This window comes from Cebidichthys violaceus, unplaced genomic scaffold (assembly GCF_023349555.1).
Source record: "Cebidichthys violaceus isolate CVI_PGR_0920_01 unplaced genomic scaffold, fCebVio1.0.p SCAF_16, whole genome shotgun sequence".
Taxonomy (NCBI): domain Eukaryota; kingdom Metazoa; phylum Chordata; class Actinopteri; order Perciformes; family Stichaeidae; genus Cebidichthys; species Cebidichthys violaceus.
This window is the reverse complement of record NW_027176329.1, coordinates 9,304,711-9,325,018: the sequence shown is the minus strand read 5'-3', so window position 1 is coordinate 9,325,018 and position 20,308 is coordinate 9,304,711. Positions and strand designations below refer to the sequence as shown.

The window sequence follows — 20,308 nt, the reverse complement described above, 5'->3', positions numbered from 1 at the left end:
GACACATAACTATCCCTTCTCTTTACTTTTTCTTCCCGTCTCCCGCGTCATCTGCTGTGGGGGTATAGAACATACTTCCTGTGCTATTGGAGAAGAGAACCACTGCCCTGTTGTTCTGCCACAGCCACCAAGCTTAATTGGCATCTTTAAAACATGCCTGGCAGAGGCTCGTCTCGGGGCGAATTGCCTTTTTGTGCAGCGAGTGCATTGATAAAAGTCACGGTCCAGAAATGTAGCTCGGTTGCGTGTTGTTGCCAGAATGCCCATGTAGACACACAGATGGTAGAAAACCTTTTAATTAATGTGAACACTTGTATCACATCTTTAGGCTTTCATTTAAACCCTTATCTGTACCTAAACATGAAGTCCTGTACTATAACTGACCAGTAATACTTCTACAACAAGATTCGTTTTAAAGTGCTTCCAGCCTTTGTAGGTACAACTCATGAGCAGTATCACAACATTTTGCCTTCTCATCTACCTCAAAGTGACTTTCTCCACAGAGATGTAGGCTTTAGAGACGATGGCGATAACTTGGATGAACACATTACATTTTTAATGAAACTTGAAAGCTAGAGATGACTATCCCTCCCTGCAGCAATAATGATTTTTCTCCCACCGCTCTGTTTTAAAAAAAGTAAGTAGTGCTTATGCAACCTTTCCCTGAGCCTTTCCAGGCTGCCACATTTCTCCCTGTGTTTCTGTCGGACTGAAATGAAGTCCTCCTTTCTGCTGCTACAAGTTACGTTGATAGACTGTAAAATAGACGTGGATGTAGTCCTAAATTTGGAATTTTGGCCATCGCCATCTTGGTTTTTGGCCGTCGTCATTTTGGTCTTTGGCCATCACCATCTTCTGTTTTTGCAACCAGAGGTGACACGAGAGTGCGAAGTTTAACCGAACGCTGAATAAGATATTTTTAGGCGACCAAAACAATTAACGTTAATGACCTGAAAACACTAAAAGTTGTAAGAAGAAAGCACAGACAACTGAGGTGCAGCAAGAGGGAATTGCATTATCTCACTCAGGAAAAGTGCTTTCAGTCAGTCTGCATTTTCAGTACAAGCTGCACTAGAATGGAACTCCATCCCAGTGACCGTTGGAGAACTCTAAATGGGACGAAGAAGATTCAAAAATAGCAATTGATACCATAAACTCATGTTTGCAATGTTTACTGAGGTAATAAATCAAGTGAGAAGTAGAGTCATTTTCTCATCGACTTCTAAACAGTTGGACTTCTTTTTGCAACCAGAGGAGTTGCCCCCTGCTGGCCATTAGAAGTATGTTTTTATTAATATTATAAGTTTAAGGCTCTTCTACATCGGATTCACTTTCAGACCCGGAGGTTGCCACTTGGTTACATTGCTCTGCGTTAGAGGAGATACTAGGACTGTTGCAATAACCACATATTGCAATACATGACAAGCCAAGCGCAGGGAATTTTCATGTGACGAGGCGCTGAGCGTGTATTCTGTGCTGAAAAATGTAAAACTTTGGGTAAAATGCTGCGCTGTCACCTTTTACCCAGCCGTCCAATCACAATGGAGGAAGGGCGGGACAAATACCACAAAGACCAATCGCCACATCCTACACGGAGGCTACAAGTGCTGCCCAACAACACTGCGCCTCATTGCCCTTTAGTGTTCTGCCTTCCAACAATAAAGAAATATTTAATTAGTTTTAAAAGTGTCATATTTGTAATTTAAAAAGCAACAATTTACTTTATAATAGCGCAATAATACAGTTTGTTTATACAGCACTAAATTCAGGATATATTAATACTGAATATCGAGCTGTTGAGCCAATGATTGTCACTGCAGGGGGAATTCCTTCATGGCGACAGCCTCATTGTTGACTTTACTCTGTTTCAGTCCTCACCTCTCTTAATCTGGAAGACTGACCTTCACTATTACTTAGCTGCTCCAGACTTTTCACCGCTAACAACTCTAATTAGTGCGAGCTAATGTAGCTCTAATTGCCTCATACATCTCAGTAGACACATCTATTATAAGCCTATGTATATCTGTACACCGCAGCCTTCCTGCTAATGAGCAAATTGTCCAAACATGTTCAATCTCTGTTATCAGCGCTTGTGTTCGTTAGCTTTTTCATTCTAATAGATGACGTGTGTGAGCGGCAGAATTCAGTTTGTATGAGGCATCCGTCTCGTCCTGTCACTTCTTTTCTCCCTCATGGCACATGTCGGTGTCCCTAATGAGAAAAAATGCATTCATTGTCCTACTGTGTGTCTTGAGTTCATGATTGTTCATTGCCAGTCACTAGTTTTGGACAATCTTTACTCCTTCTGCTAAATATTACATGCACTGTGCTGGCTTTGCAACCCAGTCGAGTCGCTGCACAATTAGCTTCCATTTGTGTTTGTGAGGGCGGGCTGAGAACTAATGACTGTGGCCTTGTAGCCCAGGTAGGAGGGTTTGATTACTCACGGCTGGGTTTCCATTATGTGTTTAGACTCTTTCTCTCTTTTTAAAAAGTTTAGTGTTGAAGTCAGTGGGTTGCCAATAGGTGGCATTATGGCCTCATTTTGGATGGTTGAGGGTGTGTCTTGGGATTCTTTAACACAATTCCATATTGTTTTTTTGTTTCTTCACCGTTTGCAATGTCTTACACGTCTTCTGAATAGCACTGAATCTGTTTTTCTCTTATTCATGCATTGGGACGTTAAAAGACACAAGGCGGACACAGAATGAACTGTGGAACTACTGGATGAGTGTCCTTTTGTCACTGTAATGAGCAGCACATAGTTGCATCATGGGACTGTTTACACTTTTTCACCATTGCTCCCCCTCCAATCTGTAAGACCTTGTTTGTATGGTCCTTCAGCGATTCATTCAATATCCATTAACCCTCCGTGTTCTTCAGCTTTCTCACTTATCCGCTAAAAGCAGTGGCGGACAACACTCAGAGCGGGGGGGTCATACTTGATGCCGTCAGCAAGGAACGTGTTCTTTAGATAATTACAATTTCACCCCCTGATGCGAGTCAAGTTGGTAAAAGGCGGGGAGGAGAGAACAGTAAAAAAAAAAATACAATGCAGACGAAGAGAACAGAGACTTCATTGGAAGAAGTAGGAGTAATGCTATTGGGAAAGACAATGAATGAAATGAAACTGAGAAAGCGAGATGCTCTTTTGAAAGGCTCCGGCTATATAGAGACATCAGTGATTGGTATTCTAGCTCCATCCTTGGGAGCAAGATTGCAGTGGCCAAACTGTTTTTGTGGGGTGACATTTGAGAAGAACATCAAAATGTCTTTTACTTTTTTTTATATGTTCCAATTCTCATGTTTTTTCCCCCTCCTCTCTCTGTAGGTTTCTAAAAAGGTCGCCGATCTTATTCTGGAGAAACAGCCTGCTTATGTCAAGGTAAGGTTCCAGTGTAAACTGACGACCATATAAAACAACCCTTTGTCTTTTCTCATATTATAAAAGTAATTCCAAAACTTATATTTACCATTTGATTTTGGGGCTTGACATTTTTCAAAATTCAAGTTGTTTCCTCGTTTCTGTCACTTTGGATTGCACTTGAGTGCTCTTCCTCAACGGCCGGATGTGTGTCTCGGTAAATTGAAATGAATACAAGAAGTATTGTGAGAACAGAATGTGGAAGTATATTGAGAGCAGGCCAAATTTTTTTTGTCATTGAATTTTGATAGAAAATATAATTTTGACGGACTGCAGGACTCGGAGCATGTTTGTGTCCACTAAGGGTTGTTGAGCAGTTCCCATGCAGAAGGAAGCGCATGCTGCAGGATTCCCTCAGTTAAATGCTTGCAGGTTTGGGAAATCCCTCGTTCACAGAGTCTGGTAAATTCCAGTCTCCAGTGTGACAGCAGAGTACGAGTTCAGCCTTCAGAGCAAAATTAAAGCGGCCATGAGAAGTCCTCTGATGACAATCGCCTCTGGAGCGATCGCCATCGATGCGTTTGATGACACAGAAGTGAGCACCCAGTTTAAGTCTATGCGGAGCAGAAGGGAGGTTTGAGTTCAAGCGGGGATACAGCACGTCAATTCAGTTCAATTATTTAAAATGGTTTGTTCATATATTGATTGATTATCTGTGTGTGTGTGTGTGTGTGTGTGTGTGTGTGTGTGTGTGTGTGTGTGTGGGGATAAATTGAAGAAATTGGTCTTTTGATTTATCTGATTTAGCAATCAAACTCCAGAAGTCCCATCAGATGCATCACTATTGAAGTTTGGTGTGTCAAATTTGTGTTTAGTCAGTGAAGCTTTGATCCCAGCTGGCCGCTTATAACAAATTTGGTACGTCGTGAAATTGCGGTGAAATTCCCATCATTGTTAAGCCTTCTGAAGGTCAGTCTATGAATAGCAAATTGATCATTATTTCTGCGACGCTGCAGAGTCAAAATGACAGCAGGGCTTATTAGCAGACGGTGCCGGGCATTTCCATGGACCCATCTCCACCCTCATTCACTCGGCCTATAGCTGCCCTGTGGAGTTCAGAGGGAACTTCAGTTTCTACATCAACTGCATAAGAAGGACGATGGAGTTTTACTACTACTAAACTAGTGTTTAGTATGGAGTTTAAGGCAAATGTGCTTCACCCTGCAGTCTCTGAGGCTCCCTTCACTGCTCTGTGTACCTTTCTTCTATATGAGACTTCGTCGGTTTCTCCACCTTGTTTTATCATTCCCAAGGCGTCTTATCTCCTCTGTGATATTTTATCAAACATGTACACAGAAACGCACTCTGCTGCAGAAACACAGCCACGGGGCTACAATGCCACTAGTCCCCAGTTGCTTGTGCGTAACACAGCGGTGGACACATAAACTGTGCAAACACGTACAGCCGTGCCTCAGCGCCTGAAATGATGTGAGTTACAGCTATGTAGTGAGTAACCTTTCTTCTGTTGGGACCTGTGTTACTGATCACTGTGGCTTCACACGCACTCGTAAAGGGTCAACAGTGTGATCCGGCTTCATCTCATAGACGGTTACATGGAGGCCAGAGCCATTATCATTGATTGATTACTAATTGGTAGTGTATATTCTTCAGGAGCCCACATTTAGCTCCTCCTTTCTTTTATTCTTGCGCCTCTACATTTTACTGCAGTTACCTATATGTAACATTATTGTCCATGAGTTCAAAGCGTGATCCGGTTAAATTGCAGGATCGATAACACACGGAGTGTGTCAATTTAAAAATAACAGCTCCCTCTCTTATCTCTCGAGACGGGTTAGAATTGAGTGGCCAACTGCATGACCACGTGCCAGGAAAGAAAGATTGCCTTCTTGGGGTCCAGGTTGTAATGAATTTGCACCAGGTAGCCCTGACAAGGTCAGTCAACACCATTGTTAAGGTGCTCGGACCGGTATTCAATTATTTTCCACTGGAAACACTTATTTGCCACAGTCCCTGCCTGTGTTTCTGTTCCCCAGTTGCCTTCTTGGAAAGAGATTCGTAATTTGGCGGTCATAACTGACAATTACATGGGAGAGTCTGAAGGCCGTTTCATTGGGGAGACTAGAAACTGACAGGTAACAGGGTGGTTAGTATGGATAGTGGTCTCATACCCTTTAGGTGACTGTGTAGACATAAAAGTACTATATGCAACAAAATGTAAACTCCAGCTGTGAGACCCAAACAGCAGCATCATTAGAATGTATAGGCGGGGTGGGTAACAGGGAGCCAGTGCATAGCCAATGTGCTTGAGGGTCGCAGGGAGGACCTCTTATGAATATATGAATAAAGAATAAAAAAATCTCCCTTATGACTAAACATCTCCTCCTCTTTGACCTACACTTCCACCACCAGTGCCTGTTTGTGGACATTGTAGGAGTCTGATTGTGTAGTTTCCTGTATGTGTATAGTTCATATCTCCTAAAATAATTGTCAATGTCCACCTCTGTGCACAGTTGCTGTGTTTCCCACTGCACAGTCGGAGGTGATGTAGTCAGGTTAACTGAAGCTTATAGGCGGCTCAGAGCAGTGGAACACAACAAATTGGAGCCTCGGGCTACACAGTGAGCACTCGGCATGATGAGCGCGCGTGTCTGAGTGTGTGATTCTGTTTGAAGCTGAGCGTTTGTATTCAAGCTGCTTCGGACTCTTCCTGTGTGGGATTGTTCACATAACTGAATGCATGAGTGTTTCTACATCACATCATTGACGAAGGGCTTACACAACTGCTGTGTGTACGGTACTGCGTGTTGATAATGGGCTTCATAACAAAGGGGTAGAGAGTGAAGACCCACTGTGTGTTTGTCTGGTGAAGCGAAACAATAGTCTCTGTTGGACACAGGAAATAAAAGGCTCCTTCCTTGACCAGATTTGACTCCGAGTGCACTTGTATTGTAACTAAACGGACTATTATATCCGAGTTCAAAGGCCACTATGGTACCTTCTTGTTTTAATAAACTGTTGTAATCGATGCTTATGAAGTTATTCATGAACGGTTACTGTGTTCTAGATATGTGAAGGCTTTATGGACAGTTGCTCTTTGATGTTTGGGTAATGTTTGATTTGCTAAAAAGCATCAATATGCAAGTTGTCCACGTCCGTACTTGCTTTCGCTTTCTTGACATGAGTTAGATAAAAAAAAATATTGATACCACTGTCAGATATGTACACTAAATATGAAGCCACCGCCAGAAGTTGGTTAGCTTAGCTTAGCATACAAATTGGAGACTAGCCTGCAAATGTATTTACCGTACATATATGAGACCACAATCTTCTCATCCGTCTCTCAAATTAGTCTATTCCTCAAAATGTTGAAATGTTCCTTTAACAAATTCAAAGCTTACAATGTCATAACGATAGAAGATCTATCCGTAATTTAAAGTAATTAACGCTCTAAACAGTTTGTTGATATCGCTGCCAATAGAGTTTTAGCTTTCGTGAAGCCAATTCTTCGAATTAGATGTTGTCTAACATTCCTTAATTTCTTGGGCCCCGAGCAGAAAACCATAACAGTCGCATGGTGCGTGTCCCCTCAGAGAGAACCTGGGCTGTTGAATCAACCCGTGTGAAACAGTTCTGAGGGCTTGTCATAGTTTTAACACTCGAGATCATGAGGGCAGATTGGTTTGAATGGGATCATTGATCCCGTACCCACAGCTGAAGTGCCACTTTGGTGCTGTTGTTGTTGTTGTTTTTATTACTGTGGAAAATGAATTTCCCCAGACTGTATTCTGTGGGTAAAAAGGTTGTTTAATGGATGACAGTGTTATGAGAACATTTTTGTGAACACAGGACCTTTTTTTTTTTTTTATTAAATTAAGATAAAAATCAAGCATGCTTGTCATCTGGCAGATCAAGAAAATAAAAAATCTTCAATATAACAGCTATGTAATTTGTGGTCCGGTCCTACTTTTGGCAGAGGTCACTATCGTGGCACATATAACATAATAACTGAACTGTCAGACCAGAGAGCCTATTGATCCTCTTCTAAATGTCAAAGCTCTGAAGAAAGGAAGCTTTTTCCCTGATTATCTGTGTTTTTGTGAGTGGTTCCTCTGATCCACATTACACTTTGGCACCGATGATGCGTGCCTTACCATAATGACCTCATCTATAATATCTATCTTCATAAAATGCTCACAGCGGGATGCATCTCAATGTAGAGTGCTCTCATAAATGTGTGTGTGAGCCAATCTAGCGATATCTTTGTGTGCTTTTTAATTCCTTGGGATCTAACTTTGAAATGTTCCAGGGTTTCCAGATAACAGTATGCTGCTTTGTCTTGCGTACTGTACTTTTTTACCACTAATTCCTTCCTTGTTCACAGGAACTGGAGCGAGTGACTGCATTACAAACCAACCTGCAGCTGGCAGCGGTCATTTGCACTAATGCAAGGAGGTAATGCTGTTCCACTACATGCTATTCACTAAATGAAATGTCTGCTGAAATAGCCCATTCAAACCGCATCTGCATATTAAGTGCTTTTCCTCACAACCGGGATAACGCTCCTTCCTCCGTCTGTTAAAATGGTCCAAATCGTGTTTCCTTCAAATAAAGTAGGAATCAAAAGCATCCTACTCTACATGGCACTGTGTGCACTACAATATGTTATTTATTTGGTGTTTAGGCTTGTTGTTACATTGTTGTGGGTGACAAGTCAAGTGATTAGTAATAGTATACTGCATACTGTTATTTTTGTAAATTTGTATTCATCATTATTAATTCAGAATGCTCAGTTGCACATTTTGCTGAGCCTGAAATATATAAACCTTAATACTAGCCATTCATACTAAAGATTTGTCCAAATATGTAATTTCTTTGGGTAAAATAGGCCTCTGGTGGAACCACCTCTTCAATAAGTTCAAATATGACTGCTGTAAGAACACAAAGACCATATGTGTTTGAGTGTGTACATTATAGTTCCATCGTGTATCATTAAAGACTTTTAAATGCTTGCTAAGCACAGTAGTACTTATGTGTGTTGATGCTATGTTCTCCCTGTGCTGTGACTTCTCCTGTAAAGGCAACTGAGCATGGCTAAGGAGGGATTCACAGAAGCCAGCTTGGGTCTATTGTCCAATCAGAGGAGGCGACAGCTGCTGACAGGCCTGCTTAAGTCTCTGAGGACCATCAAGACACTGGTGAAGTTTACACACATAGTTGACTACAACATATTTAGTTTAAAACTAGCCATGTGTAAAGGGAGGTAACTAACCCACCTTTCTGTACCTACATTTCATAGTTATTTTTGTTTGCTTTGATCATTTGCTCTAACTGTAATCATTAAGATATTTTACCTTTCAAAGCAGAAAAGTGTGTAACTTGTGTTGAACTAGTTATTTCTTAATATTTTGGCCAGGTAGTTATTTTATGCTGTATTCATGTTTTCTTTTTGCCATTCTTCTCTTCACAGCAAAGAACAGATGTAAGACTCAGCGAGATGCTTGAGGTATTGTAATAATTTCTCCACACACACACACACACACACACACACGCACACACGCACACACGCACACATCCACACATGCAGAGATATGTTTATAATTGACTTGAAAGGTCAAACATCAGTAGGGATTCTGCATTGAAAGCCAAACCCACACAAACACGAGACGCTCCCACAAATGCATATCTATTGTGAAGGTCAGCTGTAGCACATGGGAGGGATTTGACTACTACTGGCTCTTATCATAGGTTATCCACGGTGTATCTGCTGTAACAACCATTTTTAAGAAGATCAATCTAAACTGATTCAAAAGTCACGCGCATCACTATCGTAATCCAGAATGATCCAGAGTTTACTCCTGTTTTTCCATACATTTAATTACCTCAATTCTCTGTTCCTGCAGGAGGAAGACTATCCAGGTGCAATCCAGCTCTGTCTGGAATGTCAAAAGGCTGCCAGCACCTTCAAACACTACAGCTGCATCAGGTACAGTATGAGCACATTGATAGAGTGAGATTTAGTTGTATCCAAATGACAGCAGGCGTGGACTTCATTCTTTATGGTTGGATGGAAAGGTTTTTATTTGAATCATTTGTTTTGATAGTGCCCAAACACAGCATAATAAATCCTCTTCTCTGTCTCCTCCTATGTAAGATAAGACTTCAAAGTAAAGGGTCTCGTCCAGATTCTGTGCGTATGTGCACCTATGCAAACGTGGCCACATTGGATACCGGAGGGCCGATTATCTGTGCCCCTTTGATTTCCTGTGTAACTGTGCTCAATGTGTGGCAGTAGGTGGGTGCTGCAGTGGTGCTTTTGTGTGTATTGATCAAGGTTTGATCAAGGATGCACATCACTGCTGGCTTTCCTCCCTCTTACTACGACACCATGTACAGAATCCGACAGAATATTTTGAGAAGAGAAGGTGTGTGGGAATGAACGTCTTCAGCTGCTCCCAACACATGCCAGCAAAACACAAATACACGTTTTTTTTTGAGTGTCTTTGTATTCACACGCGGTCTGGATGTGTAATCGAACGTGTTTGTTGCAGATGAATAGAAATTGTATTGCCCTCTTCACCTTTGCAGTATTAGCATATTCCTTTGCAATATGCTAATACTGCTTCCTGGATGTAGCAGTTTTTTTTAACATTGGTGCATTGATCACACATCAGTCCGGCTTTTGCATTAGCATGCACATTGTTACTTAAACTCTCTGTCCAAAATTGCTAGAGCCCCTGACTGCAGCGTTGTCCTTCCCTAAGGAGCTGGTGTCTGATCTGCTGCACTGTAATTTAACCTTGTAGCTTGTGCTCCTCCATGCGCCGCTGAATGCTTTGTTACATACCTGCCCTTCTTTTGTCCCCGTCCCCGACCCTTTAAAAAGTCAATTCGGTTTTTCCACAAGAAGGCATTTTCACAGCCTCATGCTCCGTCTCAGTCTATTTCATCAGGCGGTCCACATGGGCAGCTTAATGTCCCAAATGAATTTAGATAAATAAAGATGCATGCATGCAAATTGAGTTTATATATATATATATATATATATATATATATATATATATATGTGTGTGTATGTATGTATACAAACTGAACGTTTACTAAACTAATGTTGCTCATGAAAAATCTCACTTCTGGGCCACAAAATCAGGATTTCAAGAATGTAGTACAGAATTGCAAAGCTCTTCACTTTGTGAGTATTTTGTTGTTACAACAACAAAAACATCACTAGAGATCAAATGTTATGCTGCCTTAGAACCTGCTAGTTTTTTTTTTTTAACCAGATATCATACGAACTGTCTAAGGGTCATTCTAAGTGAAGCTCCTCCAGATTTCCACTTCAGCTAATTGCCGTCTTAGCATTGAGGCGGGTGGTTTTGTTCAGGTGTTCTAAATGTATTCGAAGGACGGGCGGTTCAGCCGCAGCTTCAAGTGGTGCAAAGTGTAGGAAGAGGGGCAGAGGGCCGCTACGTTTAATCTGTGCAGGCTGCCCAACATGTCAGTGCGAGCACAGATTTATTTGTGGTTGATGTGCATTTTCTTTTGGAGGCGGCATGATTGTGCGTCAGTGCAGAATTTGTACGAGCAGGTAGTTGTGTGTCACTTTGATTTGTGTTTACTTGCAGCGCTTTATTAATCATGATAAAGGCCTCTCAGCACTCGCAATGACAGCCGGATTGTAAGACGTTTTCAAAGATGTTTTTCCCACTCCGACAGGTTTGGTTTCACGCATACAAATTCAGCTGGACCACAGTACTTAAGCCTTTTTATTTGTCAATTTTTTAATTTTCTTTTCACTTATCACTTTTTTTTTTTTTTTTACAGTTGTATGCTTGGAAGAAAGAAGATGAATAACATTTTTGTTTTTTTTATGATGCGCACCAGTTATGTCAGGGGAGCATAACTTAGTCTGACGTTATCTGCTTTCAAAATGTTTGGATTTAATTGGATGGTGACCTCGGAGCCCATAAGTCAGAACTGGAGAAAGGGCCAAAGCTATATATCTAAATATTACATCAAACCTTCCACTTAATGAAATCAATTGCTGCACATTCTTCTGGTCTGGCGTAATCAATTCTTCTAGTGCTCTTTCTAGAAATTCCTTCCTAAATTTTTTTCTGCTCAACCTGAACTCTTTTTACTTCCCCCTAACCCTCATCTGCTGTCTCATTTGCATAATTATGGTTGACGATGTCCCTTCCCGCTATGTTTCACTCTTTGAAGCTCTTCCCCTGCCACTCTGTTGCCTCTCCGCCTGCCTTGTAGCAGCGGCTAACATGACTGCAGCAAAGCATCCTCACAAAATATGAGCGTCATGCAGATCCTTTTCAAGCACAGGAGTCCACATTTTGCTGAAATTTGGCATGTCAGCAGTCACTGTGTAGGGGCTTGCCTCACGGCCCAGTGGACACCTATTGCCAGCGATAATAGAAAGCGGGGTTTTAAAAACCACTCGTTTTATTTCCGCATAACTATTTCAGTCCTTATGGTCCCTGCAGGGAGCAGATTGTTAATTAGTCTTCGCTCCTCATCTGTTATTTATGCATTCTTTGTGATCATGGAAGGATGCCAGTATGTGGGGAGGAGCTTCGTCTGCACACACATGTACACTCACTGGACAGTGTAATTTGGCAATATATTCACGGGATAGAAACAAACAGGACTGCTAATATTGTCCCCTGTGTTGTTGGCTTTGAGTTGACCTTTTGTGTTCTTCAAAAGCTCAGCGAGTTCTTAAAGACAAAATTGAGAACTCTGCTTATCTGTTATATGAGAATATTGATACCGCCCTATTGTCTGTAAAGTCAATATGAAGCTAGAGCCAGCAGGCAATTAACTTAGCTTAGCATAAAGACTTGAAACAGGGGAAAACAGCTACTCTAAGCTCACAATTTACACCCTATCTTGTCTGTTTTTATTCCCAACAAGTGCCAGGCCAAGTAGTGACTTCCTCACTGGCCTAGCCAAGAAATAGTGACAGAACTTAACTCCCCATAGAACCACAAATTGTTGCTTTTACATTTCTGTTTCTATGTAGATTAAACAAACAATATAACATATTCATTGTAATTAACAGCTAGTCTTCATATCACGGAGATCCCTGTTAGCAAAAGTCTAGAATGGGATTGGAAAACCAACCAAAGCGCTCAATGCCACACACGTGTATCATTGGATGTTTGGTGCAATATAAGGCAAAGCCATGCCATTTTGTCGCTGTTGTGATGTGAACCTATAGCATCAGGTGCGTTGGGATGGTTTCTTTTCTCTCATATGTTCTTCCAATACTGTTCAGTTTGTAGTTTAGCTTTTGTTACTCTACCGCACTGCAGCTTGGGAGTATAAAAGAAAGTTCTGTGAGGAACAGGGTATTTATCCTGTTGGCCTCTGCTCCTCTGCTGTATCTCCTTAGTGTGGCTGCCAGGCCTGAAAGCCTTTGTTTATCACTCTCCTGGGCCTCACATATGGACATTCAGACGCCTTTCGTTAGTAGCCAGGACCTGACATTGATCCGCTCAACCCTATGTTGTTGAGCCAACTTACTTACTTTGCGTGTTTTTTTTTCTATTGACTTCCCATTGTGGTGCTCTAGTGGAATAAGAATACTAGCTATCACTGATCTTGTAGCTGAGAATGTCTCATCTTATCATGCTCAACTCATTGGATTTAGTCTTGAATCTCTAGGAATATAGATTGTGAGTATCACTCTTTTTACACTGTTTGATGGGAAATTTTCAACCACCTTTGGTAGTTTAGTTCAGACGCTGATAGTGAGTAGCTTCTTATAAACTCTTAAACAAACTTCTTAGCTCATCTTGCCATTTCTCCACATTGTGCTTACTGGCCATATATTAGTTTCTCTTTACTTTGTTTAAACATGTGTTAACTGTTCAGTTGGTGTGTGTCCTGTCTATCATACCTCTACACAATGTCTCTCTCTCTCACACGCACAGGCAGATAAATAAAAAGGCTTACAGTGCATCACGTTTTAAAATGGCATATGCTCATTTTGTTACCTGCAAACGACCTGTGGGACTCACTCTGCAGTCTCCTGTGTTTCTCTGCCCCCTCCTTCTCACTCCCCTCACTCGACGCCCAATTGAAGCCAAGACGCCTAATTAGCAATTTGTTGAGGACACTCTCTCCCTTGGGCGACTGTGGTCTCACAAGGCACAGCGTAAATGCAGGCTGACCTGAAAAAGACCCCGAGCAGAGCAGAGACGGAGACAGGGAAATGGTGGAACAGAGCATGATTATGAATGGGCGCAGTGAACGGGGGAGTCATGAGGGAATTGAATTGATGTCCCAGGAACGAGGCAAAATAGTCGCGATTTCGGTTGCTACTTTGCAGCTTTTGAGTTGAAAGCATTTCCCAGGATGAGGCGAAATCTGAGTCAGTCCAAGGGTGTGTAGGCGTTTTGCAGTCGTGATTATCTGGTACACACATCTTCCCAAAGTATTGGTTGGAAATTCATCCTTCTCTTATACTTTTGCCCTGTTTGTATGAAGGAGGAGAATTATGAGAGGCTGGGCTGCAGCTTGTTAACAAAGTGGTTCTATTTTAGATGACTTTTAATTTGGGCTCCTATAAGAGTTAATCAATTCAAAGAAGATCACTTGATGGCTTTCTTCATTAATAAATGTTAGAATATGTAAATTGAGAATATTTTTAGTTGTTAACTGTTAAACTATCAAACTACAAACAAAGACATTTTTTGAATTTGCAAAGAGTCCAGTAACTTTGATATGTTTTTTTCCATTAATTTTGTCATTAGACTAAAACCATTAATATCTTAAGTATTAATTAATTGAAACATTTATATAAAGAAGTTACTAGTTATTTGACTTCATATTCTTCTTCAGAATAGAGTTGCTAACTCTCAATCTCCTTTTTTCTCCCCTCACAGCGAATTGAATTCCAAACTACAAGACACTCTGGAGCAAATAGAGGTATGTGCCGTCCTGCTTTATCTCTAATTACGTTATTTGAAAGCGATATCGGTGAAGAGACTTTTAGCAGTGAATAAGATTGGGCTCTAACCTTGTAATTTTCCACAAGCTCTCATCTGAAAGAAGCAATTTATACTTCATTTTGACATTTGGATAGTTTGCCTTTCTCATTCTGGGTCTGCCAAATATTGACACATTCAGAACGTCATTATTGTCTGTGTACGAATACAGTGAATTATATCAGTTTCATCTCTGGCTGTGTCGTGAAAAATGGTATGCAAAGCAATTTTCTCTGCGCTGCTGCTGCTGCTGTGCTTGAGTAGATTAATTACTTACGGTTTCGTCTGTACACAAGAAACACGCGTGCATGCACACACACACACACACACACACACACACACACACACACACACACACACACACACACACACACACACACACACACACAGCATCGCAGCAAGGTGCACATTTGTTTTCCTGTCAGCATGAGTTTGTGAATAAGCAATGCGAACTCCTCTAAAATCACAAAGGTAAACGCACACAAACACACATCAAGAGTAGGATTTTAGTATTCAACACCTTCATCTTAAGAATGCTAAGAGCCAGAAACAGTATATACACTCTATAAATACATACATATACACCATATACTGTGTGTATGCTTTACAGAATAGAGTTGTCAATGGTAGGTGGTCAGCCTAGTGTGTAATCTCTGTATTCATATGCAGTACCTGTGTCCGTTTGTCGTCCGAGTAGTATTGACCAATTATTTCCGAGCATTCTTTGGTTGAATGCAGGTAAACAGTCAGTGTGAAGAGCAAAAGAGGCGAAACACATTGGCAAAAATGCAATATCAGCACAGGCACATACCAATTGTACGTAGCACGCTAACCGTCTCCTGCTGTCCAGGCCCTCTATAGAAGAGCAACCGCCCAGTCAACCGAGAGAAGCCACTTTTTCATTAAATAGAAAAAGGGACTCCTCTCTATGCATGATCAGGCACAGTAGAAATGCAGAAAATGTATTATCCGCTATCATCACATCAAGTTGACAGTCATAATGACCACAAACTACAGGATCAATGTACTTACTAGAAAATCATTTGGTAGCTCGTTTTCCTTCTTTATATGCTGAAATTATTGTAGAAAACTGCAATGGCAGGAACCAAAACCATTTTCAAACTCTACATTTAATCATCAAATGACCCATCGTAGAGCATCATTGAAATTCCATGTTCAAGTACAGCTCGTGAAGCGTGAGAAAATGCGTTTGTGACGCAATGCGTTAGATCACTTATAGCATTTGTCAGCTCTATCTTTGAGGTTTGCTACTGGGTCAGGGTTGTTACACATCCCTGTACATCCAAACTTCCTGCTAACCTTGACTTACTTTCTCACCTCACTTATTAACTCCTTGTCAAAGACACACACACACACACACACACACACACACACACACACACACACACACACACACACACACACACACACTGGCATGTATACACCCACATCCACACCCAATTACCCTTGGCCTTGTGTGGTAGCTATACATCTATCTAAATCCCTGGTCTCATCGTTGATAATCCCTCTCTTTTATTTTTTCTTTGTCATCTCTCTATTTCTGGCTCCAGGAGCAGCTTGACGTCGCCCTGTCGAAGACTTGTAAGCACTTTGATGTTTCGCACTACACCAAGGTCCAACTGGCCTACACGCTGCTGGGCAAGACACAGGTCAGTGGTTTGACTCGTCTACAGGGGGGTGGGGCTAAATGTGACTGGATGTGATGATATATAGATATTCATATAGACAATGTTGTTTCCTTACTTTCTCGACCTTTTTCCACCATTTAGATTAGAACAGTATAAGACAGGCTGCTTAAACTATTAAAGAAAACATGAGAATGTAATTTGGGTTATTTAAGTTTCTCTTTGTTATTGTTCTTTCTTGACTCAGTGAGTTCAGGGTTTTGTCGTTGGAGTAGAGAATATTTTAGGCCACGGGGCATGCATGCCATCCTTTTGTCATTACGTTATTCTCCGCTTGCTGTCAATCAGCTCACACCCACAGAAATCACCCACAAAAAAATAGCCCTTGGATAATATAAAATAAGCTCTCGAAACATAAAAACCAGCTGAGATGATGTAGTCACAACAACATGTTTGTATGTGACTTCTTTTGCAGCTCATTTTAAGCTGTAAAACATTTATGTTAAGAACAACAACAACCAAGATACTGTAGTTTCTGTTAAAAATGCCTAGGAAGAAATATTCAGGACTATAAGCTTAAATGACACAGACTTTGTCTTTTATCACTCGTGTTTTTCTTTTCTTACTCCTTAAATCCCATTCTTGCTAAAAAGCATTGATCTCTAATTCTAAGGCCTCTCTGTTTAATAACCCACACACCCCATCAACATCTCACTTGGCCCTGATCTCTTTCTTCTGCTTATAATTACATTTCTTCTTCTCTTCCTCATAGCCCTGACCTTATGCTTTCTTCTTAGGTGAAAAACTTTTAACTCCCTACTCCTGTGTTTCAGTCAAGGCTTGAGTTGTAATCAAGAATTATAAACGTTGTGCTTCCATAATCTTTGTCATCCTTGAAATAATTTTTACTTTTCTACTCCAACTTGCTGAAATGAGTCGCCATCCAATTATGAACTGCATAGGCAGCATAATGTCCCAAACCGCCCAAAGTACAATTTAAACCGTCCAGAAGTAAATGCTGGTCATCTCAATTATAAAATGACTGTTTTTCTACAATACAAATATTTCCATAATTAAAATGCATAAATAACTCAATAGAAAATAATAAATAATAAATTAGCTCACATTTTATACAATAATTTGTAACGTTTCCATATTCGTTGATATATTTATACCACATGCATTCAATTGATAAATTTAACAGTTTTTTTTATTGTAATATCTGTAAACTTTGTGTTACCGACTTTATTATTTTAATAATAACTTTAACCAGTACTCTCTCGTAATTCAACTTCGTCAGAGATTAATGTTATGGTTTAATAGCTGCTGCGATTTTTCAGGTTAGGTTCTGACCCTAACCCCATCTGTTGTTTTTTTTTATGATCCCTGATCTTTTCTTCCAACCCCGGGATTAAGGGAAGCCCTTAAATTCAGGCTCTGCTGCGATGTCTGAAAATAACACTTTCCTGCCACGTTTATAAGGACTTTTCTTTTCAAGAATTCTTCCCCAGTTTTCATCCAGCTACTGCACAGGCACATTTTCACTGAGCCTACAGGTGAAAGTAACGAAAGCCTGTGAGTCAAATGAAGTTATATCACCTTATCCAACATACACTCTGCAGCATTTATGCTTCAAGGGTTTTTTACAAGTTCCAGTAAAAAAAATACAAGGATCCTTGTTGAAGCCTCATTGTCATCCTGGCAAACAAACATATTCTTTCTTTGTTTTGCGAAACTTGAGCCCATGTTGATGTTAATAAATATGATGACCCATCCTTGAGGTGGAGATGAGACATCGCTGCTTGTTGTGAATCAATTGTGTTTTTCTTATTACTGTGATAATGAGCATTTTCAGACTCCAAAGCTTAGGGAGGAGTTGTTCTTGGCTGCCTCTCGCCATTGCTCCTAAAGGCTTGTTGTTGTTTTCCTTTTTTTCTTCTTTTGCTCGTTTGTCTCGTTCTCTCTTCATCTGTGCCACATTGAGCTACAGCTATGATCTTTGCCTCAATCTGAGCTCTTACTGCAGCCTTGTTTTGATGCAACACACACACACACACACACACACACACACACACACACACACACACACACACACACACACACACACACACACACACACACACACACACACACACACACACACATATACACACACACACACACGCACAGATTTACACTTTTAATCTGAAATGTTTTAGTTGGATAAATTAATTTTCTTTGCATTGGTCTCTCTGGCTTTAACTCTCATTACCTAATAGTCACAGCCTAATGAAGCTGACACACAGTTTGCTTTCCCTGCATTAGCCTGAGTGAAACATCTGCTTGTCTACTATAAGTAGCTGCAGATGAATGAGTTTGCTTTTGCAGTTGATCGATAATTGTGTCTAAAGATGATGATTATTACAATACGAGTTGCTAGCTGACTTCTTTTTTCTTGTCTACAGTCCATGCGTTGTACAGCCAGCAGTTTTTAATGGTGTTTTTTAGCCAGATGAAGTGAAACTTCCCTCAGAAAGGAGCGAAGGAATGTTTGGATGACTTATGTGGCAGCAGGCAGTCAGAATGGATGGGGGGCACCACTCTGCGGTCGTGAGCTTGCAGTAAGACAATCTAATTGCACTGCAGAACTGTGACTCTGGTGTCCTCAATTCACTCGGGTCCCGCAGCGAGGCCGTGAGTGGGAGCTGCGAAACGGCAAATGCAACTTGTGAGAATACGTGACAGTGACAATACAATTGCAAAGTCACAGAGCTCAGTGCAGTGGAGCAAGATTGTACTTAGAGGTGTAATTGGTCAAATCATGGTGAAGAACACTTTTTTTTGGTGTTTACTTGCTAAATTAAATCCCTAAATTAATGATAAATGAAGTATTGAAGAAATCATACTGCGTAATGCCCTCATCTATATTCTATTATTATTTAATTTTATTAACATGGGTGGCCTGGAGAGAAAAGAGTCTGCAGTTTGGGGTGTTTTAGGTCATTGTCAGCTAAAAGAAGAGTGAATATTGGACTTTTTAAACATTCATCAGGTGGCCAGAAACGCCAAATAAATGCAAATGTTGCTCTTGCTTGATTTGTAAATAAGCCACAGCTTGCTAACATATTTGCCATATCAACTCCATGAGGTGATAATGTGTCAGTGTTGTGATTACAGCTTGCTGTGCCGCCCCCAAAAATAACACATAGATCCGCACACTAAATAGCTCCCGTTAAAGGATTTACTTGCAGCAGTGTTTCGAGCACTTATCTGTTTTAATCCTGTTAGATATTTCTTTAATCCAGCACCCATCCTGACGGACACTGGGTGTTTGGATGTGCGTGGTTTTCTTATCGCTCATATTGGACATTTTCCTTCCTCAGGGTGCTGCAAGTGAAAAGAGCCGGAGGCAGTTGGTTGTGCTACCAAACATGGCAGTAATATACCTTTGCCGTTGTGTTTTTCTATTTGTTCTTGGCCGTTACGGCTTCATTAATAACAGCAAACTGAGCTGGTTTCAGAAATGTGAATCATGGAAACTGGAGGCAACATTGACCATTTTCACTTGGACGTCAACATTGCAGCTCAGCACAGTTTCCCTCAATGCCGTATTGTGTAGCTGACAAAATACGTCTGCATATGATTCCAAATGTCGAGTATACAGCGTGAGTCTCCAAGAAGTTTGATTTGCAATGTCCCTGCTGTTTGCCTTTCCACAGATCCACACTGGTAGATGACAGTGACATGTTGAGCATAGTGGTTTTCATTACAGTGTATTGTCTCTCTCTCTGCAGACTGCTATGGACCAGCTCCACATGCACTTCACCCAGGCCATCCACAACACGGTGTTCCAAGTGGTGCTGGGATATGTGGAGCTGTGTGCCGGCAACGCCGATACCAAGTTCCAGAAGATGCAGTACAAGGACCTGTGCACGGTAAGGAGGCGTGTGTGTGTGTGTGTGTGTGTGTGTGTGTGTGTGTGTGTGTGTGTGTGTGTGTGTGTGTGTGTGTGTGTGTGTGTGTGTGTGTGTGTGTGTGTGTGTGTGTGTGTGTGTGTGGCCAATTTATTCCAGCCATTCTGTCTGCAAACTATAGCATTTTAGCCTGAAAAGTTTCTGTTCAGTTCCCTTTGTTTGAAGACAGTGAAACCACTTTTTTTACTCAGTTAAGTGAAAACTTACTATAGAACAGAAAACAACACCTGCAGAGTGCTGTGATGAAAGTACATATGAAACACTCCCACACTGTGCTACTCATAGTATGCCTCAGGTTTCCTTGTAGCCAAGCGAAGAATG

At 41.0% G+C, this 20,308-nt stretch overlaps 1 protein-coding gene across 1 annotated transcript in view; it reads left to right on the top strand.

Moving 5' to 3' along the window:
* vps50 (VPS50 EARP/GARPII complex subunit) overlaps nucleotides 1-20,308 on the top strand; it is a 96,898-nt gene that overhangs the window by 11,013 nt on the left and 65,577 nt on the right. Inside the window, exons 5-12 of the mRNA XM_068711073.1 lie at nucleotides 3,332-3,385; nucleotides 7,767-7,837; nucleotides 8,463-8,580; nucleotides 8,853-8,888; nucleotides 9,286-9,368; nucleotides 14,287-14,329; nucleotides 15,960-16,058; nucleotides 19,808-19,948. Coding sequence (XP_068567174.1) covers nucleotides 3,332-3,385; nucleotides 7,767-7,837; nucleotides 8,463-8,580; nucleotides 8,853-8,888; nucleotides 9,286-9,368; nucleotides 14,287-14,329; nucleotides 15,960-16,058; nucleotides 19,808-19,948 — 645 coding nt within the window. The remainder of the gene's footprint in view (nucleotides 1-3,331; nucleotides 3,386-7,766; nucleotides 7,838-8,462; nucleotides 8,581-8,852; nucleotides 8,889-9,285; nucleotides 9,369-14,286; nucleotides 14,330-15,959; nucleotides 16,059-19,807; nucleotides 19,949-20,308) is intronic.